The 24,256-nt window shown below is 44.3% G+C and overlaps 1 protein-coding gene across 1 annotated transcript in view; it reads right to left on the bottom strand.

Moving 5' to 3' along the window:
- The window catches only part of T265_13110 (hypothetical protein), a gene marked incomplete at both ends in the record, with an annotated part of 76,583 nt that extends 58,163 nt beyond the window's left edge, over nucleotides 1–18,420 (bottom strand). The window contains 4 exons of the mRNA XM_009167263.1: nucleotides 1,386–1,512; nucleotides 1,551–1,906; nucleotides 12,783–13,024; nucleotides 18,379–18,420. Coding sequence (XP_009165527.1) covers nucleotides 1,386–1,512; nucleotides 1,551–1,906; nucleotides 12,783–13,024; nucleotides 18,379–18,420 — 767 coding nt within the window. The remainder of the gene's footprint in view (nucleotides 1–1,385; nucleotides 1,513–1,550; nucleotides 1,907–12,782; nucleotides 13,025–18,378) is intronic.
- Between the last annotated feature and the right edge of the window lie 5,836 nt (nucleotides 18,421–24,256).

The following is a 24,256-nucleotide window of genomic DNA, read 5'->3' on the forward strand; positions in this document are numbered from 1 at the left end:
TTTTTTACCGTTGACCCAGCAAACACCCGGCGGGGACATAGTAAGAAAATATTCAAGCTCAGGGCACACACATCCGTTAGACAAAACTTTTTTTCATTTCGGGTAGTAGCTGCGTGGAATGACCTTCCTCCGACGGTTGTCCACGCTCCTTCTCGAACCCAATTTAAAGCACTATTAGACACTTAGCTATGCGAATCCTCGCGCTGGCAAGCATACTGCCTCGCGCTTAGAACATAAAGAGCAGTGCCACACCCTTTTTCACTTGTGCCTTCAAGGTGAACGACAGCCACTGACCGACAAAAACAAAAGCGACCCGGGAAACTTGGGCGAAAGCCTGGATCCTATGTATCAATCCGTGAATCCGTGAATTGTGTGATGCGAAACCGAATCAAATGCTTTCGAGATATCAAAAAACGCCAAGCTAAGGTTAGAAGCAGTGGCTGAAGAGCAAAGAAGCAGTGGATGCAACAGTGATGTGGCTTCCGAACAGCCGTATCAATGTAGAATTGCAAACTGAAGTGGGGATAGTTGCAATCTACGACTCCAGCGATCAGCAGGCACTTTTTGGAAGCAACGATCAAGAATGGATGACAAGGAGGTTGATCTCAGTTGATCCGGTGAATTCATATTTGGGACCTTCGGAAATAGGGTAATACGGGAACAACACAGATCTGGGAGACAACCCCCAGATGATAACAATAAGTTGAAATACTCAGTGAGAAGGTTAGCACTGAGGGCGGGCACTCATTCGGGCAATGCAGACAAAAACTGACAACACCACTAACGTCCACTAGTAGCTGCATCTTATTTTATTTAACCGCAGTGGAGAAAAAACTGACAACACCACTAACGTCCACTAGTAGCTGCATCTTATTTTATTTAACGAGGCGCAGTGGAGACCACGCAGTCTCCATCCTAGAATTCGAGTTGCATCAACAACACCTGGGCCTCCTGTAATTTCTTTTGTACCCCACTGTCAAATCAAAGGCTAACCACCTCCATTTTCTGCCACCCTGAGTTGGGCAAGCAAAACAACACTCCCTAAGGCAAATGATGATTCGGCGCACGCCGTACATTGCTTCACCAACGCAGCTTCTGGTGCTAAACACATTTCCCGTGAAAGCTTCCGACGCTAAACAGAACACTCGCTTCCAAACGGCCTCGTCGCCGATTCCCCCGCAGCAACCTACACGACAAACGGTTCTGAGATAACGGTTGACGAACACATGAAGGCCTGCACGTGAAGGCCACAACTCACAGCCACAGAAAACAAATCATCTGCAGTACAAAGCCGCCAGGTGATCGGAAAATTTTTTCGAGACCAGACTCTACATGAGGGAGAGCAATTTGACAACCCAAAATAACCTAATTAAATACTGGCTTACGTTTTATATAGATAGATGGTGTGGAGATGAATTGAACTTCTGTGATCCTCGCCGAATGTCCAGGATGCGAACAGTCCGGTAGAAAGATGAGATGTTAACGACACGTTCGTTGGAGGATCCGGAACGTCTTCAATAGAACCAATTATGACCAAACATATAAATTACCTTGCACAACGACTTCTGACGTTGCATTGTATTGAAGACTATCGAGCGAATACGCAGTACAGGAGTAACTTCCTGAATCTGCAGCGGTTGCGTTCCACACACTGAGTGTCTTTTCCGAATTTTCTGAGCCTGATCCGTAGGGAACCTTCGTATTGTCTGGTGTCCGCCAGATAACCAGAGTTATGTTTGTCGTTTCTCCACATTGCAAGACAATCGAACTGCCACGACGTACGTAGATGCCCGAATCTTGCATGGGACGCAAAATCACTAATTCTGAGTCGGCAACTTTAGCCAATAATGATGAAAACAAAACAGCAGCCATAAAGCAGTCCCATATAGCGCAAAAGTACGTCATGCTAGAAGTAATTGATATACAGAATATTTATTACATGGAATCAATTTACGCAGGAGGTGAAACGCTTGATTATGGAAGGGTTTGGCCGGGTGTCTCTGTCCAGGGTGGCTATAGTTGGAAGCACCATTCTCCAAACATCCTTGTTTCAACCGCAGCCAGCATTCGGCGCAATTGGGTGGGCATCAGAGATCTCCCGATTGTGACACGCCGATTGGTCAGTATTGAAAGACCACGATTGACAAATGCTCGCACTGATACACAGGATCGAGTTCGTTCTGGTCGTTCAGCGGCTTCCGTTCTCCTGAAAAGCATTGGCGGAAAAAGAGCGTATCACTTTTTCCGTAAGTTCCCTGCGCTGGGAAGTAAGTTTGCCCACGCGAGGCCCCAAACAACACTTAAAAGAGCGTTGAACTAGGTCTCAGGTATATCTTGAACAACCGATGAAAAACCTGCTGAATAAAAATTGTTCAAACAAGGTATAGGTGGGTATTATGTCCCATCCGAGGGATTAGTTCGAGCTCCCCGAGACGTACTTCATAATCCACGGATTCGAGACCGACATACCTCTTCGTGGCAGCCCCTTGGGCACGCTCATTAAGACTTACGTCCTTCGTGTGTCCCAAGTAGACAACTTTGTTGGTCCGACGTATGCTCAATAGGGTATCTGGAAATCCATGCAATTAATATGGTGGAAGCAAGGCCGACTCATCCCAGGAACCACCAATGGTCTTAGAGCCGACTTTTCATGATGAAGTAAGAATGGCAAGTTGGACGAGAGCCTGATAGCCAATTCCTGTTCATAACTACCCTCTTAGTAACTTACTGTTAGTTCTCGCAATTCAAAGGAAGGTGCCAGTTCGGTACAATTGCTTTGCTGGGGTGTTGCTGTTTTACAGGCAGCCTCTGAAAGTCGTCGAAGGCGGAATTTCCTTCCAGAAACATGTGGTTCTTCATAACCCTTGAGGGGAAATTAAGATGATCCGATACATTCCGCGCCAAATTTCGTGCATGTTTATCCTCACAAATTGATTGACTCAGCATTATAACAAAAAAGTTGTTTTCCAACTGGTGGGTGGCCTACACTCAGAAGTGTTCATAACGTCACAGTCAGAATAAACGCATTACTGGTGAGGTTTGTAGGTGCAAGTGATTGTGCGGAAAATGGACTGTGCCATAAACAGTGGGTATTATCCAATACGTTCGTTAGGATTTGAAGATGGTGAGTAAAAACAAAATGGGAGGGCAAACAGTGGGCATCTCTCCCGATACATGATAAGACAATTGCAAATTACGGGAAATTAGGAGCCATAATAATCGAGTTGGTGAGGCAGCATATTTGGCGTACGCAATCCGATCAATCTGAACTAAAATATAAAACCAGTGGTGTGGCCTTGTGGCCTTGGACCGTTAGGCCGATGGCCAGCAGCACGAAAATCATAGGTGTGGGCGATGAAGTGGAGGAATTAGCAATGCGGCTAAATGGTAGCAGGAATCTCAAAACCGTGGTGTACAGAGAAACTCTAGAGACCTGGTTTCGCTGATTTAGTGGAGTCAGGTGTAAAAGTTGTTTGGAAGAGTGAGTTGGTGGCAACACACTAGCAGGAACGTGGACCGTACAGATAATTATTGACTTTGTGGAGAGCACAGACTGAAAATCTGCCGAAATGGTCAATCCCGAAAGAACCAGTAACGCCTTCAGGCGAGAGTCGCGTATACTGACGGTGGAGGGCCAGGAATCTCCCTGAATATGTATATACATTTCTCACATTGTGTTCAGTTCCGGAAGCAGTAAGTAAATGCGCGTGATTTGTTTGGCTGATGAGGTGGGTTTTAGTGTGTTGCGGCCCCAACTATGATGAAGGCAACCAGAGCTCTGCACGTCGATGTCGGCCGCGGCCACCGCAGTGTTCCCAGGCCATCTTATCTTTGATTAGCGAATTTCTTTTTTAACAGGTGAAAACGCAGTTCTGACCGTCTTTGTTTCATAGTGTTGCCACTTCAATTCCACAACGAGGACGAGTATGGCCCAGCAGCAACAAGCGGAAAACAGCGGTGTTTTATGATGGATTTCCTGAATTAAAGGCCATGCTCATAACCGACGGCGATGAGCGGAGCATCCGTGCTATTGGAAGGGTGGCGCGGAAACGACGCGTCATCGTGCAACAAAACATGACAACTTCCTGTAGGACGTGTCGGCCACCACACGAAATTTTCGGCCCTTGTGCGTGCTACCAGATCTCAAGGCTGTATGCCACCAATCAGCCATTTTTGCGACTTATGCATTGATAAACAACTCCAGCTATCAGATATTTTATCCGGTCAGGAAAAAATTAGGCCAGTAAAACAGCTCAGTCACTTCAAACAGGCAAACGTCAAATAGCCGCTGGAAAGGGTAAGTCACGGAAGAGCCAAATGAGGCGCACCTGCCCTTGGGACGATGGCAGCAGAACGGAGTAGCCCAGAGCATACGAACCATGGCTAAACGATGAAGGGGTGTGAGCTACCAGGCCAGGCAAAGAGTACCGCAATGCCATGTGTGAATTTGGGTAATGGTGTATAAAACTTTCAAATCCACGCGATATTTTCAGATAAACTGGTTGTTGCATTAGTTCAATCATTCAAATCTTTCAAAGGGGTGAAAGCGTCTACGGAAATGACACTTATGACGTGCTTTTGCGCGTAGATGCAAAACAGGAGCAGTGATATTTTGTGTTTTAAATGGTTCTGCATTGCATTCCCAGAAGAGAACAGTAATTTTGGGCGGCAATTGTTGTGTGCATTATACCGCATATGCATAACCTCTTGTTGTCAATCTAACTAACGTGGTTTTTCAGAGGCATTTAATTCAGTTTGCCTATGCTGTCAAAAGCACGTGGCGTCTCAAGGGTCCTCATGCACAACAATCTGCAAAATCTGTAGTTGTGAAGAAGCTAGATAGAACGTAGTATCAAACTTTGTTCCAAATCCTCAGCCAGCTATTTCCAGCAACGTCGGATTTGGGATACCCTCCTCTTAATTTGCACGCATGCGCAATGTTCATGCTGTGGGATACGTTCAACTTTGGTGAGCAACCAAAAGATTATTGAGCTTCCTTGACTCATAGTGGCGTTATATGACTAACCCTGTTCTCAGCAGATCCGACCCTGTATAAACTTTAAATCATCTGACGATTTCACGGCAAGCTCTGAGGGTTCTACAAGTCTCCATGTTTTTTCGCCAACGTAATACAAATTTTGTCGGACGAAACTATCTTGGAACACAGGTTGAACACAGTTTGCAGGACGTTTAACACTCTGATCAGTTAGAATCACATAGGTTGCAAAAATTGGGAATAAGCATTTTCAACAAGTTCATGTACATTTTTGTGAAATATTCGGTGTTTCTGTCCTGATAATTATACTGAATGGGTCTTATCGTGTTACAAAGATGGAGTTTCGTGCATCCACCCATACAAACGTGCAATTTTTGCGTTAACCAGTACATTAACTCACAGCGGATTATTCTTGCCATTGTGGCTTAAATTCACTTTGACGATCCTTTCACTTGGACGTACCTATCGCACTACAAAATCACAAAAACGTCCAAAGCTCAGACTACTATATGGTAAAATGGTTTGACGACAATCCAACGCGCTTTCCCAGTAAATGTACCTTCTTCAGCAAAGACAGCAAACCTTAGTTTTGAACCTCTCTGCCTGAAGTTCCTATGGAAAGAGTTCTGGCCTTGTTGGAAGATTCCAATGATCGCACGGTGCGGAGCTGGAGGTGCACGCAAAAGCAGACGATCAGCGACTTGGTGGTGAAACCAGATATCTAGTGTGTGACTCGGAATTTGCACGTGCTCTTTTATACGTATTTCGATATCACTGAATGGAGGTACACAATTATTTAAAGATTATCGAGCTAGAGTTGCCCCGTACTGGAGTCAGTTATTGCTCTTGCCTTTTGAGACAAATCGCCTTGTACTAAACTTGAACCTCCATAGGATCACAATTTGATCTTGCTCGTCGGGTGCAAAGACCTGGTATCAATCACAGCACTTGTGACTTGCAGTATGGTGAATCTCAATGCGGATCAATGAAATGACGTTTCGTGTGGGTGAGATAGCTTGGATCAAGATCAGGTGAACAAGTAAATACCTGGCCTCCACGTGCAATGTACCAGCAATCTTTGAATTCAGTTACTCCTTACAGTGGTGGAGACGGTCACGTAATAAGTGGAGCAGTTGTGCGCTGAGTGGGTTGTGGTACCGAATATGTAAGGCTTGGTTGAGTCCTGGCCTAAGCTACACTGTGGACCTTCCAGCACGCGACGATGAAGATTTGGAATCTTTTCGGAGGTCGATACCAGGCCAGACTAAGGCGAAAACGCCCTGGTTCGTTTTCTGAAATCAGCTTAAATCCAACACCTAGTGCTGGACTGCAGAACAATAGAAGATCGTGCTTGCTTTGTTTACTTGGTCTGAAATCGCGCACCGCGTTCGACCAAAGAAAGAGCGACAGCTGGTAGCTATGGCGGAATATTTTTGCACATATGTGTCACACGCAACAGCAGGGATCCTAGACCAGTTTTAATGACGTACAGTTGTTAAGAATTGTTGATCTTAGTCTAGATTGTCTGTAGCGCCTTTTCATCTACCAGTTCGTCTTCTAATAGGGGCCATATTACTCTCAAGATACTCTGAAACTGTCTCGCCCTCCACGATATCTGGCTTTCGATACGGAGAGCACCCATTAGCGTTCGCGCTCCAGGAAATGGATGGCCAAATTATCGAGCTCCCATTTTCGGAAGCATTCTTTCACGTCGGCTTCAGCCAGATTAAGATTTGACCCGTTGCCTCTATGAGCTTTCGCTGGACCGCATGTCTAGCAACAAATATTGAGAACGCGCAGAAACGAATTAATAGCCAATTTTGTCTTCGGTGTAAATAGCGTGGCGTTTTGCGCAGATGAACGAACAGCCATACGGCTCCTCTGTGCCACGTCTTCGTTTGTCTAACGACGGCTGAATGTGCAGTCCAACTGGGTGAATGCATACAACTGCTAGCACATATTCAGAGCACGCTTTTGCATAATTTTTTGGTATGTTTTACTATAAATGCGTTGACGGATTGTCCTCTCGACAGTATGTTAGGGCGTTTATTCTTTTAATACATTGCAGCCTATCAGAAGCGGTTCTCTCCACTAAAAAGCCCGTGATCCCTAAAGGTGATCAGTGGACTGACGGGCAAGATAACTGTGCGCTTGTCACCGGCGGGTATATTGTTCGGCATGTAGAGTTCATCTGTAAACTAGTTCTCCTGAAAAAATTACAGTACACATTGATGGCTGCATTACCCCTTACTGAGTTAGATGCTGGTTAGAGTCGGTCACTGAGTTGTTTCGCTGTTTGATCAGAATGCAAAATCTGGGCTACGTAATAACCATTGTGAGCCTTATGTAACCAAGAGATGGTTGACCGCACACAAGCAACTGTACAATTCTGGCTTGTCTTCATCATCTATGAGGCATGTGGGGCTTGAAGATTTGATTCTTCTGACCACGACGACTATTCGTCTAGCAAGAGTGTCAGACCTCGGATACGAAAAATAAGTCCTAAGTGTTCTGCGGTCTCAACCAGAGATGCGGTATCCGGTGGATTGTTTTTGCAGTCAACGCACGTCGACTGATGTGTATATGTGAATTAGTGTCTAGTCGGTTTTGGCGCACCACAAAACCCCGAAAACGGGTAGTTGTTTTGAGGAGCGTCCGGAAAACGATTAGTGGGTTTATTCAAAACGTGTCCGGTGTGATTAAGACACACGACTCTTTTTAGTGTGCATAGCCATTAGTTCAGATAGTAGACCATGAGCTTTAATGTAAAATCCCGATGTCCTCCAGAAGAGCAGCGCGGGGTCATTCAAAGTAGCATCTTTTGTGGCGATCATTCCGCAGCCGAAGATAAGAAACTGCCTCGCAGGCTTTTACGATGCTTCCAAGAAAAATATAGTTCATGAGATTAGGAACAGACAATTTTAGAGAGTAGGCATCTCGGGGTCCTCAATTTGGTGAGGGCGTTCGTAGGCCGTCTTAATTTCAGCCACAGCCGAAAAAGTTCGGCATTCAGTGTTTCATCCATCTTAATCTGTAGCCTACAAAGCTGTACTAAATTTGGCCTTCCAGGCAGTTGAGCTGGGCAGACGAATCCTTTTGGGTCGCACAGGAAGGGTATAGGTGGCAGCATCTTCCCATTTTCGATGGGATTCAAATGTGGCATCTGCTTGATAAAGGGCTTCTTCATTCGGCATACCCTTTTGAACCCCATATTTCTCGTGCCACGAAGGTGGCTGTGGATATGCATCAAGTTTTAACTAGTAATAATAGCGTTTATTCGATCCTCGACATATATTACTGCCCAAAGAATATATTCGCATTCGCACCATTTTTTGGTCGGACTGCCAGAGATCTCGCCAGATTAGACGTGACGGATGGATAGGGTTCTGGAAAAATGACGCTGGGAAGTGAAACGTCCACATAAAGCACGTGTTTTGCTGCTAATACCTCACATTACGGTGGCTCTTGATGGTATGCATTAGGTTTCAACCGGTGTAGAAAGAACAGGAAGTCTCTCTTAAGGGTTATAAAGTCATACGCATAGGCCTTTAGGGACTGCTCGTTGTCACCGTGCCCTCAACACAGTAAAAGTAAGACTTCTCTGTCGGTTCGATTCCGTATCTGCCGCTATAATTTGCTTATACTGGAGGGAACAAAGGAGACTCTGGGTATAGCGTTCACTATTTATGAGCTAATATGCAGTTACGAGTTGAGAAGGCCCACGTGCACTTGACATGCACAATCGTATAAAACTCTCATCCTATTCAGCTTTTGAGGGTGGACCACCAGATGGTGTGACAAGTACCAAACTCACTCGGGGCTCGGTTTCGAATTTTGATTGAAAGGCTTGGCATATCCTTTGGTCGGGCAGCGGTTAATGGATGTTGCACAAAGATCGTAGAGGTGTTTGTCGTTGGTAAATACCTTACCAGGTGAATTGAGTATTTGACAAGCAACATATTAGCTTGATTGCGAGCTCAGACAACGGTTTTCCAGAGTGAACCAATTTTATAACGTACATCCGACGGACTCAGTGAAGAGTTCGCAATAGACAATGCCTGTTCAAGTGCCTGTGTCGCGGTGACTTGTATCACTGAAAAGCAAGCTTCCCATTCAGAAAAACCGTTTGTGCCGAAGCTTGCTGAACAAATTTATATCATTTGTTATGTTTTGAGGGTTTTACGCGTGAACATGTTATTCCAACATTTTTCGCGGTTGAACTTGCAGGACGTATGCTGTGGATGTTATCTCCATTTTAAAAGATGCTACAATATATCAAAGTTTGATTATATTTTTTACTTCGTAAACCGGTGATAAAATGCGAGTAGGCGATGGTAGATTACCTCAAAATTTTGCTGGCCTAAACTGAAGGGTGAGACCAACATGTTACTAAAACATTCATACCCATTAGATGAATGGCCCGGGAAAGTCACAAGTATGAGCACCTCATGGTTCCCCTTAAAATAATTGCGGTTTGGTTTCGGTGATCAGCGTGTGTAATAACAGTGCAACTGTAAAAGTGAACTGATTAAAAAGTGTGAAGCTGAGTACGTAAAAGAACTTCAACAAAACTCTAGTAGATTGTGCTGGTACTTCGTTTGGGCATCCATCAAGCGGATTGCAGTTTTTCATCCAGAAATTTTTTCGACGCAACTTTTAGGAGGAAATTACGTATGCCGGACAAGGATCGTTCCCCATGTACACCTATGGACGCAATCAGCAGAACCGACGATTTGTGGATGTGCTTAGGTGGCAACTTGCTCAGCAGGCGATGGTGTATTGGCAAGTCTCATGAAGTCGCAGCTAAGTTAGAAAGTTTAAGTGATTCCTGCCGACAAACAGTTTTAAGATTTTGAAATGAATCGTATAAATCGGTGCGTGGGGAGATTCTGGATAGTTTTTACTTGGTACCTTATTCATTGGCAGGATTAGGGGGTAGATGATCGCAAAGATTACTAGAAACTCGCCAATGAACTTTTGAGCCAGTGATGAAGAGCCGCTCCCGTCCATGCGCATTGGTATGTGTGCTCTCTTGTTTGACTTATGTGGGGTAGATCACATGATCTCTTATTTCCCTGGCTGCTTTGCAGTGGCTAATACAGAACGCGGTTGTTAAACAGCTGACTGTATTTGGAGCTACACGTCCGTCTCTTGATACTCACGTGAGTGCTTGGTTAGCTCATTGGCACTTGTTTACTATCTGAGCCGCCATGGCTGGGATTTAAGTATCGTATTAGCCTCTATCGCTCCCTCCTGCTGCTTTCCCTGTGGTGCTGAGTGTTGTGCACCCTCATTGTGGCGTTATCCACATTATGGCTATAGTCCAAGGAAGGCAAGTTGACTCATGAAAGAACAGGAACCTTTTCATCCCTGAGTCGTTGATGTAGGCGCTATTCGGGTAACTCTTTCCTCGGGTTTCCCATCCGAACCTGCCAATGAGAGACCGCCTGCAGTCAAAGCCCACATACCCATTTGGTGTAAAAACTCACGTATAAGTTCATGCATTTGTTACAACACACGTGGCAGCAACAACAGTGGGCAAATACCGGGAGCAATATATTGGACTATTTGTTGCTTGCCTGCGTTTATTTGTGGCTGATAAGGCTATTCTCACCAGTTCATCTGACCCTGGCTGTTGGTCTGCAAACGTTTCCTTGCGAAGCTAGGCGACACCTTACGGCGCGCGTTGATGAACAGGTAATATAATGATAATAGGTTTATTTCCAAACTTGTAGGGAGCATAACGGTTGTGGCACGGTCAGCTCCTTTAAAGGAGCCAAATGGGGGATTCAAAACGGAGACATACTTGTCACGTGGTTGGTAGTTATAAATTGGTGAAAACAAGAGACACCAGAACAATGAAGCAGGGAGTGAAACAATTTTAGTTGCGCGTCCGTTTGATTTGAGCTAAAACTGGAAACCGCTGCGAACTGCAAGTGGCGGTGAACTGTTTAATCAAAGGCCAGTGTCACGGGGTTGTCCAGAAACCGAAGTATGTCCGTGCGATGATTGCAGGGCACTGACATACGAAGTTTGATAGCATAATCGTAACTATGAACTTCATATTTTTGATAATGCGCTTACCTAAAACTGCGAACGAACTATTCACCTGGCTCCAGCCGCCTTCAGGTTCATTTTAACCCGCTGAACCTTCGTTTTGGAAGGTCCGTGGTTCGAACCTAACCTCTGCATCCCGACCGCTCCTGTCTAGTCATAGTCAACCTGGAAGTATCCCAGTCCTCGTGGTTCTTTCAGATGGCATGGCATCTATACACCGGAATGACATCTGAATGATTATTATTATTGACGGTCCTCCACTCAGGTTCTCGGTTAGGTGAAGCAGTGATGAGCTATCTGATGTACAACGATTAACGCTATTGGGGCCGTGAGTTACACTCTTCTCGCTCGTGTTTTGCACTTTGAGTGTGTGATTTCGAACTCCCACTTCTTACGACATAACGAGCTGTTAAATGCAACTGAATTTTGGAAATTTATATATGCTTTATATGCTCCTCACAAAGTCACTTATTTTCTGTGCAGCTCGCGTTTCGTCTTGTGCGCTGGCACCAAAATAATAATAATGTATATTCCAAACTTGTGGGTGGCATACCGTCTGGCATGATCATGCGTTTACAGTCAGGCTGGGGTAAGACAGAGGGGTTTGCGGGTAGTGGGGCTTGCGCGAAAAGCGGATAATGTCATAAAAAGTGGGATGTACTCGAATAAATTATAATAATATGTTTATTTTGAAACTTGTAGGGAACAATAGGCCTGAGGTCCGACTAATTCAAAGACTCAGTCGGCTGACTTGAACTAAAACTGGAAACCCATTGCTGGCCATGAGTGACCTTGGGCGGTTGCGTAAATGACCGGATTCATAACGAGCAAAAGTGGAGGTGGAGATGGGCTAATTCGAATTGGAAGAACACGGCAAGTTTAGTCTCAAAAATATGGTGCGATCTGAGAACAAGCAGACTCACTGGTTGCACTGTTGTTGGGAAGTCAGGTGAGGGGTTAGTTTGGATGGGGACGCTAAGGTGGTTGAATTCGAACGAGTAGTCCAATAGGTTGGAATGAATGTCCTGGTGGTCGTTGGGGTCAATGAAACGAGTGTGCAAGAGGGCACGGTTAAGAGGAGTAATGGTAAAGTTGCGGGTGTGCTATCAAACTGAGTATGGCAGTGCCGTGCCAACATTGGCCTGACATGCTGCAGTTTTTGTACAGTCCCGTGACGGACGTCACATATGAGATGATTCAGCTGGGAGTGTGCAGCTGATTGAGCAGCGGTATTCATTTCAGCTTGGTCGAGGAAACAAGCTGGAACGAAGCCGATATGAGACTGCAGGTTTTATTGGTCCGCTTGGTGATCCCGGAGTTGTAGATCATACGCCAGGTGGAGTGGAGATCAGCTAACCAGGCCGTCCAAAGCGGCCACTTCCGAAGTTCAAACCTTGAGAAGGTGAGGGGATGGGAGGGGATTCGCAAAACATAGTTTGAGGGGATATTAAACGGGATAATATGCATTAATATACACAGAAAGAAAAACTTGGCGTCTGCTGCAACTAGTGTGATGACAAGTGATTACATGGAGTAGGAAATAGATATATTTGTACTTAGTAGGCTAGCGACCAAGGGCTGATTTTCCTAACGTACGATATTATATTAAAAGGGATCTAGTAAAAACCGATGTAAGCGCGGTATGGGAATCATATATGTAAGGGCTGGCTGGAATGGACTTCTAAGCTAACTGGTTAATCGAGTGTTTATTACATGAGTTGGATAATACCAGAAGGGAAGGTATGTGCTTGAGAAATAGTCACCAGTCACCGAAGCACTGCTATCAGCTCTAATCTGTAGGTGATGCATAGCAATGAAGACTTTCTTGTCTACCACTGGGAGTGGTGAATAGATGTATTCTCTGTTTGGTTGACGGAATGGGCTTTGGTGCGGTGTAGCCTCCGTTCTGACGAAAGCAGATACAACTATGCTCGCCGATGTAGGCCATGGGCATTGCAGAGTATCTTCCGGCTATCCCAAGTGATCTTTTAATTTTCCTTTTTTCCAGATGAGAGGCCAAATTTTTCCATGTGTGGTTTATGGAATTGCCAGTTGCATAACTCCGCTAAGGCGAGCCCAACACCAGCAGCAACAAACAGAAGTCAGCAGTACTTTTTTATTTCCTGAATTTAAAGGCCAGACTCAGAACCGCCGGCGATGGGCGATGCACCCGTGCTACTGGATGGGTGGCGGGTGTACGAACGCACCATGGTGCAACGTAACAGATCGACCCCCCTGTTGGGCGTACCCGTCCATCACACTAGGTTTTTCTCCCTCGTGCATGCTACCAGATCTGCAAGGTGGACAACCATCCAAGCAGACATAAGTGCGGTTTGTGCATCATTAAATACTCCAGCTACCATTTTTTGGTCGGGGGAAATCAAGGCCGGTAAAGCCAGCTCAGTCAATCCGAACAAGCAACATCATACAGACGATGGTAGGGCAAGTTGCGGAGGAGAAGTGAAACGACAGTTGTCAATGAGTCGGTGGGACTGGAATGTTGATACTCGTGGCGATTGCACTATGGCTAAACGCCGTCGGAACGTTGGTGTGGGCTGCCACGTCGAGCAGAAGCGTTCCGCGATATTGTGTGAGTTTTTAGTGGAACAGATCATCGAATGGATATATATAAGCGCAGAATGCGCTCTGATAATGAAATGAAGAAATAAATCGACTTTGGTTTGGTTTTTATCAGTTAGACTGAAAGCACTATTTACTAGACAGAGCTGATAGAGTAAGCCGGGTTAGGGACTCAACTAGGACGACGAATAAGTTTACTGAGTAGGAAAAAACAACCAGGCAAGTAACACAGCATAATTATAATTAGTAGGTGATTAAGTCGTGCAGTGATTTGAGGAAGAAACAGCCAATTTTAATTTGGTTTTTGTCAGTAGATTTTGGACGAGAACAACAGACGCTAGACAGAGTTTATAGAGTAGTCCGGGTTAGGAACTAGACCAGTGCGAGTTGTAAGTTGGTACGGGGAAAAAGGGGAAAAAAGAAAACAATCAGGCCAGTAACGCTGCATATTTAGATCAAGTTGGCATTTAGTCCTTTATTAGCTCAAAGCGGCTCAAGTGGATGGGAAGAAATAATAACAGGATCCTTTACTTGCCTACTAACTGCAACGTCGCTCAACTCATGTGCGCACCGGACCCGATTCGTGGAGGAGGTCAGAGGGTAGTCGAGTATTAAGTAAGGCGGCAGCAGTTTCACAAGTAAGGAATTTGTCTACAGGCCAAGAAAAATCATGGTGATGCGTGATGCTTCGCAGCTGCTCAAGAAGGCTGTTCCAGATGCGAGCGTAATAAACTAGAAAGAAGTAGTGGCGTACGTTTGTGCGAGCTGGGGGACACACTATGAGATTGCAGGAGTTGCGGAGTCTGTAGCGAGGTTGTGAGTTTATGCTTGGTCTAGCCTCTGCTATAAAGGCGCCCTTATGCAGCAAACGGTGTAAGAGAGCTAAATTCAATTTTAACCGTCTGAGCCATAGTGGTTCGAGGCCTAGGTATTTGACAGCGGGAGCTGTAAGGGAGGGGGTTTGACCGAGGAAAGAGTTTTCGTAAATGAGCGTTGGACGCTTTCAATTGCGAATCTGCAACTTTAGGTGTAGAGGAAGGAGAACGCGGAACAGAATTCCACGGTTGGGCTTACGCATAGCTTAAAGATTGCAAGGAAGGTGGCAGTAGCGCAGTATTAAAAAAAACTGAGCCTGCGCGCTCCTGCAACCTGAAACTTCACCCGGTGGAAAAAGCTAAATGTACATGAGTATCTGAGGCCGATATCTTTGATCTCTGTAGAATGAGTAATAGGATTTCCATTAATTGTGAAAGCATCAGCTGGGAGGGTGCAGCGGCAGGAAGTTATACAGGATTTTTTTGGAGGGGAAGCTTAGGCCAGAGTCGTTTGACCAGCGAGTAAGTGAATCTAGGTCTTGCTCAATCTGGTGAAAGGCAAGGGTTTTTGCAGTGGTGGGGACCTTGTGCGCGATTTTTATATCGCCCGCGAAGAAGAAGGCCTTACCGTGGGATATGGCGCCGAAGACTTCACTGATATATAGTAAGAAAAGGATGGGGCCTAGCACGCTTCCTTGAATGACTCCGCTAGTGATCGCTAGTGGAGATGATTGTATGTCCCCGATTTGCGTAATTTGCCTCCTGGCTGATGAATAGTAGGCGAATCACTGAAATAAGGTTCCCGTGATGCCAACGGTGCTAAGTTTGTGTAGCAGGGAGGCGTGGAGGACCTGCTCGAAGGCTTTTTGGATATCCAGATAGACTGTCACAATGGAGTATCCAGCGTCGTAAGCTGCTGTGACGGTCTCAAAGAAGTGAAGCTGGCGGCCATTTACGGATCTTCGAGATAGAAATCCGTACTATCGATCATCTATGGCGTTTGTAGCTAGGAGAAACCTAATTAACGAGCTTTCGACCTGACTTTCGAGGGTTCGCATTAAAAGAAGGGTATGGTGGATCCCTCTGTAATCCGAAGCAATTTGCCTGGATCCGTATTTAGAATGGGGACGAACAACAGATTCTTTCCATTCAGAGGGGACGATTCCAGAGTTGACTGAGTGAGTAAAAAGTTTTAGGACAAGGTTTTTGGCATCTTGACCACCATATCTCAGGACACGCGATGGTATGTCGTCGCCTCCCGGCACGGCGGAGTCATTGAGGGTTTGAAGAAAGGCTGATACATCAGCTAGGGAGATGGTCAAGCTGCTCAGAGACTGGCGGTTACTCTGTTGTAGAGAGTTGGAATATGAGGCGGAGATTGTAGGATTGAACTTGAGAGAAGGAGGTAAGTAGCAGCTGGCGAAGTAAGCATTCAAGTGGTCGGCTATATTGATAGGACGAGTGCTGAAGCGACCGTTGGTGGAGCTCAGACAAGTGACTTGGTGACAGGAACTTTTACTATAGACCCCACTCCAGCGGCGATACTAGTGGGCCTCTGCAGTTTCATTGTATAGAACGATGAGATTCTCGTCAACATAAATCGATATTACTGATTCATCTACTTCAACATCCCCAATTTTGCTTTATATGACATTGGCCATAAGCTCAGCAGTACAGGGACGAGGTTTTCTCAGCGATGGTTTTGAAATTTAGTCCACACTGACCGGCCAGAAAGATACAATCCAGCTACCCTTCCAGATTCGTTGTTAGGGTTCTTCATTTTTCGAAATTTGCAGTTTTCTCCCCATTTACCATGCAGGATGCTTCGTTTTTGCCCTCTCTCTCTCTCGTTCTTTTTCTGCCCGCGACCTTAAAACCTTAACGATCCGATCTTCGCTCAGCTTGATGCGTCCTCTCCCAGAGATAACTTCCTGGCAACTGTGTCTCCCTCATTCTGGTTTGTGCGTGGTCAAGTCTAGAATGGCTATGGCCAATTATTTATGACGTTTTATTCGCGCAATCCCCGCAAATTCCCACAGTCATGCTCTATCCAGATTGTAACCGTATGATCATGTCTGAAGGTATGCCACCCACTTGTTGGGAATAGACATTGGTAATATTGTAAGCAAATGGCGAAATTATGGTAAAAATCTGAAGGTATGCCACCCACTTGTTGGGAATAGACATTGGTAATATTGTAAGCAAATGGCGAAATTCATGGTAAAAATAAACAACAAGTTGCGTTTCAGGCTAATTGGTATCGCTTTTGGAGGAACGTCACGTGTAAAGTTTTTGTGGGAGGGAGAAATGGTGTTAATGCATTGATCAGAATGAGCGTTTTTAATTCAGTCGTTGAATTTGTAGATATGGGAAACTTCAATTGGTTTAATACAGTGAGATGAATAAACCCTAAGTGTTTCGCAAATTAGAAATAACTCGTTTCAGATGTGGTAGAGGATAGGTAAATACTTTTTCGTAGTTGCACGTAGAGGTCCGAGATAAGGAGAGGTTACAGTAGAGAGTATGAAGAGCATATTCGCGGGTGTGACACCAGAGTGGACATGAGAGTGCCTCGCTGTCAAAAAACTGACATACTTCGCTTTCTGGAAGTCTTGTATTAGAGGTCAAGCATGTGGTGATCGGACAGAGGATGCGCATTCCTGTGGGCAGTTGATTTAGACTGCATAACGCGCATAGAATCAAGGTGATGTAGGATCACGGATAACTTCATTTAAATGGAAAACGTCTCACAAGAATAATTTCCATTCCATCATCAAATCTATCTCGAATCAACGATGTATACGCAAACGTAATTCAAGGTTGCAGGTATGTATTTGACAAACAGCTCCGCCATTCAGACGCTACAGAACAATATGGAACACAGTCGCAAACAACGCCGGGTCAGGAGCATTTTGAAGGTGGTCGAATTCTTGAGGGCGGCCAAGGTGGGTCGTAATAATACGCATAGTGCCCAGTGAATGATGGTTAAAGGGACGTCTTGCGTTAAAATCACTAAGTATAACTTGGAGACATGAACTCTGCATGCAGTGAATTTTCAGCACAATTTGGGCAACACCAACGTTGCGGACAAGCCTCAAATCAGCTCCGGGTGCGAGTGAGCAACGATGGAGTGCGAAAAGGTCTTTTGGCATACGAATTATTCAGTGAATTAGTCGCGTTGCCATTGCACCGGACAATCCAGTTTGAAAAAACGCTATTGCTTTGATTATTTTTCTTCTGTAATGCCGTAAGAAGAGTGTGGCCTGCTGGTCGGAGAGAGATACCTTCGAACATATACCTCAAAATTCTGGGGATCTATGTTTACCAGGAATTATTGCGGAAATGTTTTGGTGCATCAAATAAGTACACGTACTATAACCAAAAGTACCCGCTCCTTCTCACCCTAATTATAGAAGGCGACACATATGCATTGAAAGATCTTACACAGACTGCCATTTTTGGGCACTTGTTTGAGGCGGCCTAAACGAATAATATGCACAAGTAAAAACTAATAATAATTCAGTTTTGAGTTAGATCGACCTAACATATGGAAACGTATGTAGTATTGAAATTAACGGCAAATTATTCCGTTCAGATTTTATACTGTTACATGCAGCAGTGCAAGCACGAAAAGGTCATAAAATGTCTGGAAACCACCTATCTGGCTAAAAGGACAAACAGATATTATTTTTACGACATACATGCACCACACACAAGGCCAAAATATACCATTTATTAGATTGTTAATCTTGTTTGACCAGGTTGACAGTAAAGATTTAACACAGGAGGACGGATCTTCACACAGCTTGTGAGATAGGTACAAATAGTTTGGTAGTAATCTCCGCCTTATGGAAGCCAGCTTGGTTTTTCTCACTTTAACTTCTTCAGGGGTATAGCACCAGAAGCATTGAGAGACAAAATAAGACTTACGGAGCAACCCCTCATTGCTTCAGGGTGGACAAGTACATGCATGTTGCCTCACCCTCATAACACCTGTTGTCGCAAAGTCGATCTGGTGACTGCGACGACAGAAGCCTCAAGCACTATCCTTCTGATTCACTTGACTAATCAAAGTATGGTGGTAATTCCAACCGGTCCCCACAATGAACGGTCTTTGTGTTGCTCACCAATATTTTTATCAACCCCCTCGCCTGTACATTTCTTGTATGTCACCATTGTGGCTGTTCTTCCAGTCAGTCGCCGCCGGATGTTGTATTTCAATTGGTTCAACCCCTAGTGATCGCCGAACCGGCCTGATATCCATAGAACTTCAGAAATGGGGACAAATGTCAGTCGTATCATTGGTAAGTGGTTCTGGGTTGACAAATCACACGTATAAGGATACTTAAGGTATGAGACTAGAGAACATTTGTTCACCATTCGCCTCACTTCCTTTAAATAGGTTATCAGTGGTTGCACTTCGCTAGCGTTCAGCTACTTACATTGCTCGGTTCCCGAACCAACCGTACCAACCACCCTTAGAAGTCGCCCTATTGGTTGAACTTTCAGGGACAAAAGTAAAAATCAATCCTTCAGTGTAGCATGTTCTTTCATTTGCTGCGTCCTGCAAATTTATGGACTTCTTCGACCACTTTTTATTCAAAAAGGAAAGCCTATTCAAGTAGCTATTTCATTGTGGGTCCCTGTTTTATTGATTAAACTGCAGGGCTCCATGAGGAGTGGCGCAGTTTACAGTGAGCAAGCTACTCATAAATTTGCACGGCGGGCCCAAAAACGAGAAAAAACACAATCGTATAGGTTCTTTGCAAATGACTAAGGGGCGGACTCCAAGACAGGTAAGATATAAGTCTACGTATACGGTAAGGTATACATTTATGGATTTCCCGTACAGTGAATAAGGTAAAAAGGGTAAGATTAACACAAATTTACCATGAAATTTTATCATCGAAAAGCTTTTACGAACACACTGTGTGGCCTGACTATGCTCTACGGTGCCTACTGCTTACATATTCCTGAGAAGCTGTAGTTGCCTACGTCGTAGTTGTAGTTAAACCGCACCAAAACCCACTTCGCCAAATGAAGAAAACGCACATACCCCCACCTACTGCTCTTAGTAGTACAAACATTGAGATTCCCAATTCTATACTAACAGCACCTAAGTTTTATCTTGCCATGAAACACTCGAGTAAAGCACTCACTTTCGCCCCCTAGATTACGTTACTGTCCAGTTCACGTAGGAAATCCCACTCTGTCCCGGTCAGTCAGCCCCTGTGTTTGGTATCATCCACCACGGGATCTCCTGCACACTTATGCAGGTTTTCTGTCTCGTGCTGTGATATTAGCAGGCTAAATCAGTTCTTGACTTCTGGGCTAGTGACGTAAAGCTAAGGCTAATACGTAAACCCCTCTACATAGTCTCATTTAGTCACTTTTTTCACCGCCGTAACTGTAGTAAACGCTAGTTTTTTCCATGATTGAACTTTGTCCCATCTGGTGCCCCCTGAAACGCATCAGGCCTTACCGTTCTCATCCACAGCTACCCAAGCTTCAGTCTTGGGTGGTACCTTCCCTGTTTGTTTGGCCGTCATTCGCCTGGTCCGTACTTTAACACGAAGGGACACCGAACCGGACCAAAAATGTTTGTGATCTTACATAGGTTTTGTTCTACCTCCGCGAATTTCCCTGACAGACACAAAGTCTGGTCATCTCAAACATTACGCCTGCCATTGAGATGTACAGAAACTAAAGCATTCCAGCGAAGTGATAGTACGGCACTACCACACCCAGTCTGAGGGCACATCTACAACTATTTCCATTCTACTTTTTGCAGTGCCCCCTCGCCCACTCGGTCCTTTGCCTGCAGCTATGAACCCATTCTTTACCCGGTCGCAGCCGCTTCTGGGAAGAGTTCTTTCCAATCAGCTAAACGATTCGTTTTGATCAACCCATCGCGGTGGGCTTCCGGTTGGTGGTACCACAAATTTCAGTACAGTTCGCGTTCATTCCTATGCGTTGGCAACAATTCCAACTCCTACGAAAATTACGCATTCGGCTCGGCTCCATGGACGTTGCCGGGGGGATTATGCAACTTCGCTGTACGCCGTGCGTCCGATATTTAAGCGACTGCAAAGTTGTTGCGAATATTCCTAATTTATCATCCTTAAGCGCGATTTTTGCGGCTCCAGTGTAAAGTTCGCTGCCTTACTGGCCGTTTTTCGATCTCCAATATTCATTATCGAATTAGCCATATGTGAAGTGATTTATGGATTGTGATAATTAGAATAGTGGTAGATATCTTAACTACCGAATGTATGCGTAGTATAGAAGACCGAATATGAACGAATGAGTATCGTATATTCGCGTATATCGCGGGCGTATTCTCAATCGCATTGTAAAACAAAGGCGTATAAAAATACACTAAACAGAATGAATAGAATAGAGTCAATGTTCACCACATCCACCACACGTTGAATGAGCGTGCGGGTGTTTATAGTCTCTAATAGGTTGGAACCTTAAACGTTCAGATCTTCTCAACGTCGGATTGTCAGGTTCAGTGTTTGTTTCATGCTCATCAGAACCATCTGTAAGAGAACCTGAAAGGACATTAGTGTTTGAAGCAACAGACGTATTGTCGCCAAACTGAACTCTAGAACTGAATTCGACTTGATCAGCATACCGTCTGTGACTTGAGAGATCTTCGAGGTCAAGAACCGTGACCATACGATTTCCGTTCCTCCCAATAACAAAACCTGTAGATGGACGTAGATCGTTACCTTTGAAAAATGTTACGTCGGCAGTCCCAATGCATTCCAGGTTCGTGCGTAAGGATCTCGACTTGAATAGCTCTGCTGGACTCTTACCAGGAATTGAATGAGCAGCATTCCTGTACTGCATCAAGAAATTATCAATACCTCGATCAAGATCATGGAAAGTAACAGGGGAAATAGAATTGATGGCAGATTTCAAAGTTCGAACAAAATTTTCAGCGAGTCCATTAGACTGTGGATGACGGGGAGCAGTAAATAAATGACGACAACCAAGTCCTTTTAACCAATATTCGAGAGATTTCGCTGTGAAGTGTGAGCCGTTATCAGTGACCAAAACAATTGGTACACCTTCACGACTAAATAGTTTCCTCAAAGCATACTGAGTAAACTCAGAACTCGGGGATGTCGTGAGAAATACTTCCGTCCAGCGTGAATAGGAATCTACAACCACCAGTGCATAATATTTGTTCAAAAATGGACCGCAATAATCTGCATGAATGCGTTGCCATGTTTCACAGGACAATGGCCAAGGAATCCATTTGGATGATTTGGAATGAATTTTGTGTGTACAGTTCATACAATCCTTAGCCGTACGCGCAATGTCTGCATCCAACTCTGGCCACCAACAAGTAAGTCTGGCAAGAGACTTCATTTTGTCGATGCCTAAATGTCCGGAATGCAAATCGGATAAAATGGCACTTCTGTGTGTTGGTGGAATCACGACACGATCGTTATAACACAACAATCCATCAGGTGTCAATGCTAAACTGTCTCGACGAGCATAAAATGCGGGAAATCGACGACGTTCTTGGTGCGTCCATCCTCGTCTTAATGCAGAGATAACGGATGAAAAGTATTTTCGGGTATCACGCACAAGCTCGTCTCGTTTAATCGGAAGCGGTTGTACTAACAAACAATCAGAAACATTAGATTGTGATAAACTTTCTGGAACTCTGGATAGATAATCGACGTGCTGAATGGATTTAGCACCACGATGAATAATGTCATATGTATACGAACTGAGAGCGATGCTCCAACGTTGAACCATGGCTGCGGATGACTTAGCCAATGATTTCATAGGATGGTATATGAATTTCAAGGCTTCATGATCGGTCACAATCGTGAATGGTTTACCAAAAAGATACTTGTGTAGTCTACTTACACCCCAGTAGACAGCAAGAGCTTCACGCTGTGTTTGAGAATAGCCCTGTTCGGCTTGTGTTAGTCGACGGGATGCACAAATGACAGGACGGCCATTTTGTTCGAGAATAACACCTAATCCAGTTGGAGACGCATCAGTTATAACGGTTGAATGATCTTTCGCAGAAAATGGTTTCAAAATAGCGTCAGATTTAAGATAATTGAGTAAAGAACGCAAAGTTTTCTCATGCTCAGATATCCATGAAAATGTTTTCAGAGATAACAGTTCAAATAGACAATAAGCTTTCTGAGAAAAGTTAGGTATGAATCGGGAATAATATTGCAATGCACCAAGTATGGAACGAAGTTCGGACAGATTAGAAGGGGATGGAGCATTGACTAAAGGCGATAAACGTTCTTTATCAGGAGAAAAACCATTTCCATCAACAGTGTAGCCTAAACATGATAGTTTGTAAACAGAAAATGCACATTTCGAAGAATTAACGGCAACATTTAAGTCATGAAATCTTTTGAATAATGCAAGCAAGCGTGAATCGTGCGTAACCTTATCGACAGCATGAACTATCACGTCATCTTGATAAGTTACAACACCTTCAAGACCGTCAGTAATTGAATTAATCACATCTTGAAATACAGCAGGAGAGACATTAAGTCCGAATGGCAAGAAATTATACCGATATAATCCAAATGGTGTATTGATGACTGTGCATTCACTAGTAGCATCATCAAGTGGTATCTGCAAGTATGCATCCTTCAAGTCTATTTTTGAAAAGATTTTTGATCCCGCTAGACGATACAACACATCTTCAGGTTCTTCTGTAGCACACGAGCGTTGAAGTAGGCTTTTGTTGAGTGTCAATCGATAATCGCCACAAATTCTAACAGTTTTACCATCAGACTTTAATGGCGTAACAATCGGCGTAGCCCATTTGGAAGACTCGACAGGTGTCAGAATACCTTTTTGGCACAATGAATCTAGAGCTAGACGCACTGGTTCACGCAAACCAAAAGGTACTATACGTCGTTTGAGGAAAATCGGATCACCAGAAACCTCGAGTTTCACTTTTGGTATGCGCATTCCTCCGGTGACTTTGGAGCAGCTCGTGATCAGTTGTTTTAATTCGGTTTCGTTGAAATTTGAAGTAAGTAGTGAAATGTTAACGTTAAGCGCACGTAAAACTTTGAGACCAATTATTGAAGGACCAGAATTCGATACAAGAAAATTACAATCAACAAAGTTACCACTGGAAACTTTGACTGGTATAGTACATGAACCAAGAAGCGGTAAAGCATGTCCAGTGATACCTCTAACAGATAATTGTGTCGGTTTTAAAACAGCAGTAGGATAAAATGCTATAAGATCTGACTCAGGAATAATGGATTCGACGCTGCCAGTATCAATGATAAAACTATGCTTTTTACCAGAGCCTGATATGAGCGTCTTCGACACATGCATAGAATTCGATAAAACAGATAAAGACATGGATGAGATGTTATCAGTCAAAGGCTTGATATCAGAATTTGAGTCGACAGTCAGTCTACAAACTCTTTTGGACTTACATACATCCTGAATATGCCCAATCTTACCACATGAAAAACATTTTGATTGGCGATGTATGCAAGTATATCTGGAGTGGTCCTGTCCACACGAAGCACATTTGCCAAGAACTTTTTTTGGTTGGCGTATTTGACGATTTTGAATGTTCGAATTCAGTTGGTTGTTTTTGTTATGATAACGCATATTGGTTTCAAATTTACCGTGTGGGCGACCTTCCAGCCCTTTCGACTTTAGTGCATTAAATAAAACGGTCTCGTTGCATTTGGTTACTTCTTTAACATCCTGGTATTGCTCGCAAATTTTTCTGATCGATATGAAGCGTTGATCAGTCTGTACTAGGAGCTTTTGTTGTAGATCTGGA

This window comes from Opisthorchis viverrini (genome assembly GCF_000715545.1).
Source record: "Opisthorchis viverrini unplaced genomic scaffold opera_v5_40, whole genome shotgun sequence".
In the NCBI taxonomy this organism is placed as follows: domain Eukaryota; kingdom Metazoa; phylum Platyhelminthes; class Trematoda; order Opisthorchiida; family Opisthorchiidae; genus Opisthorchis; species Opisthorchis viverrini.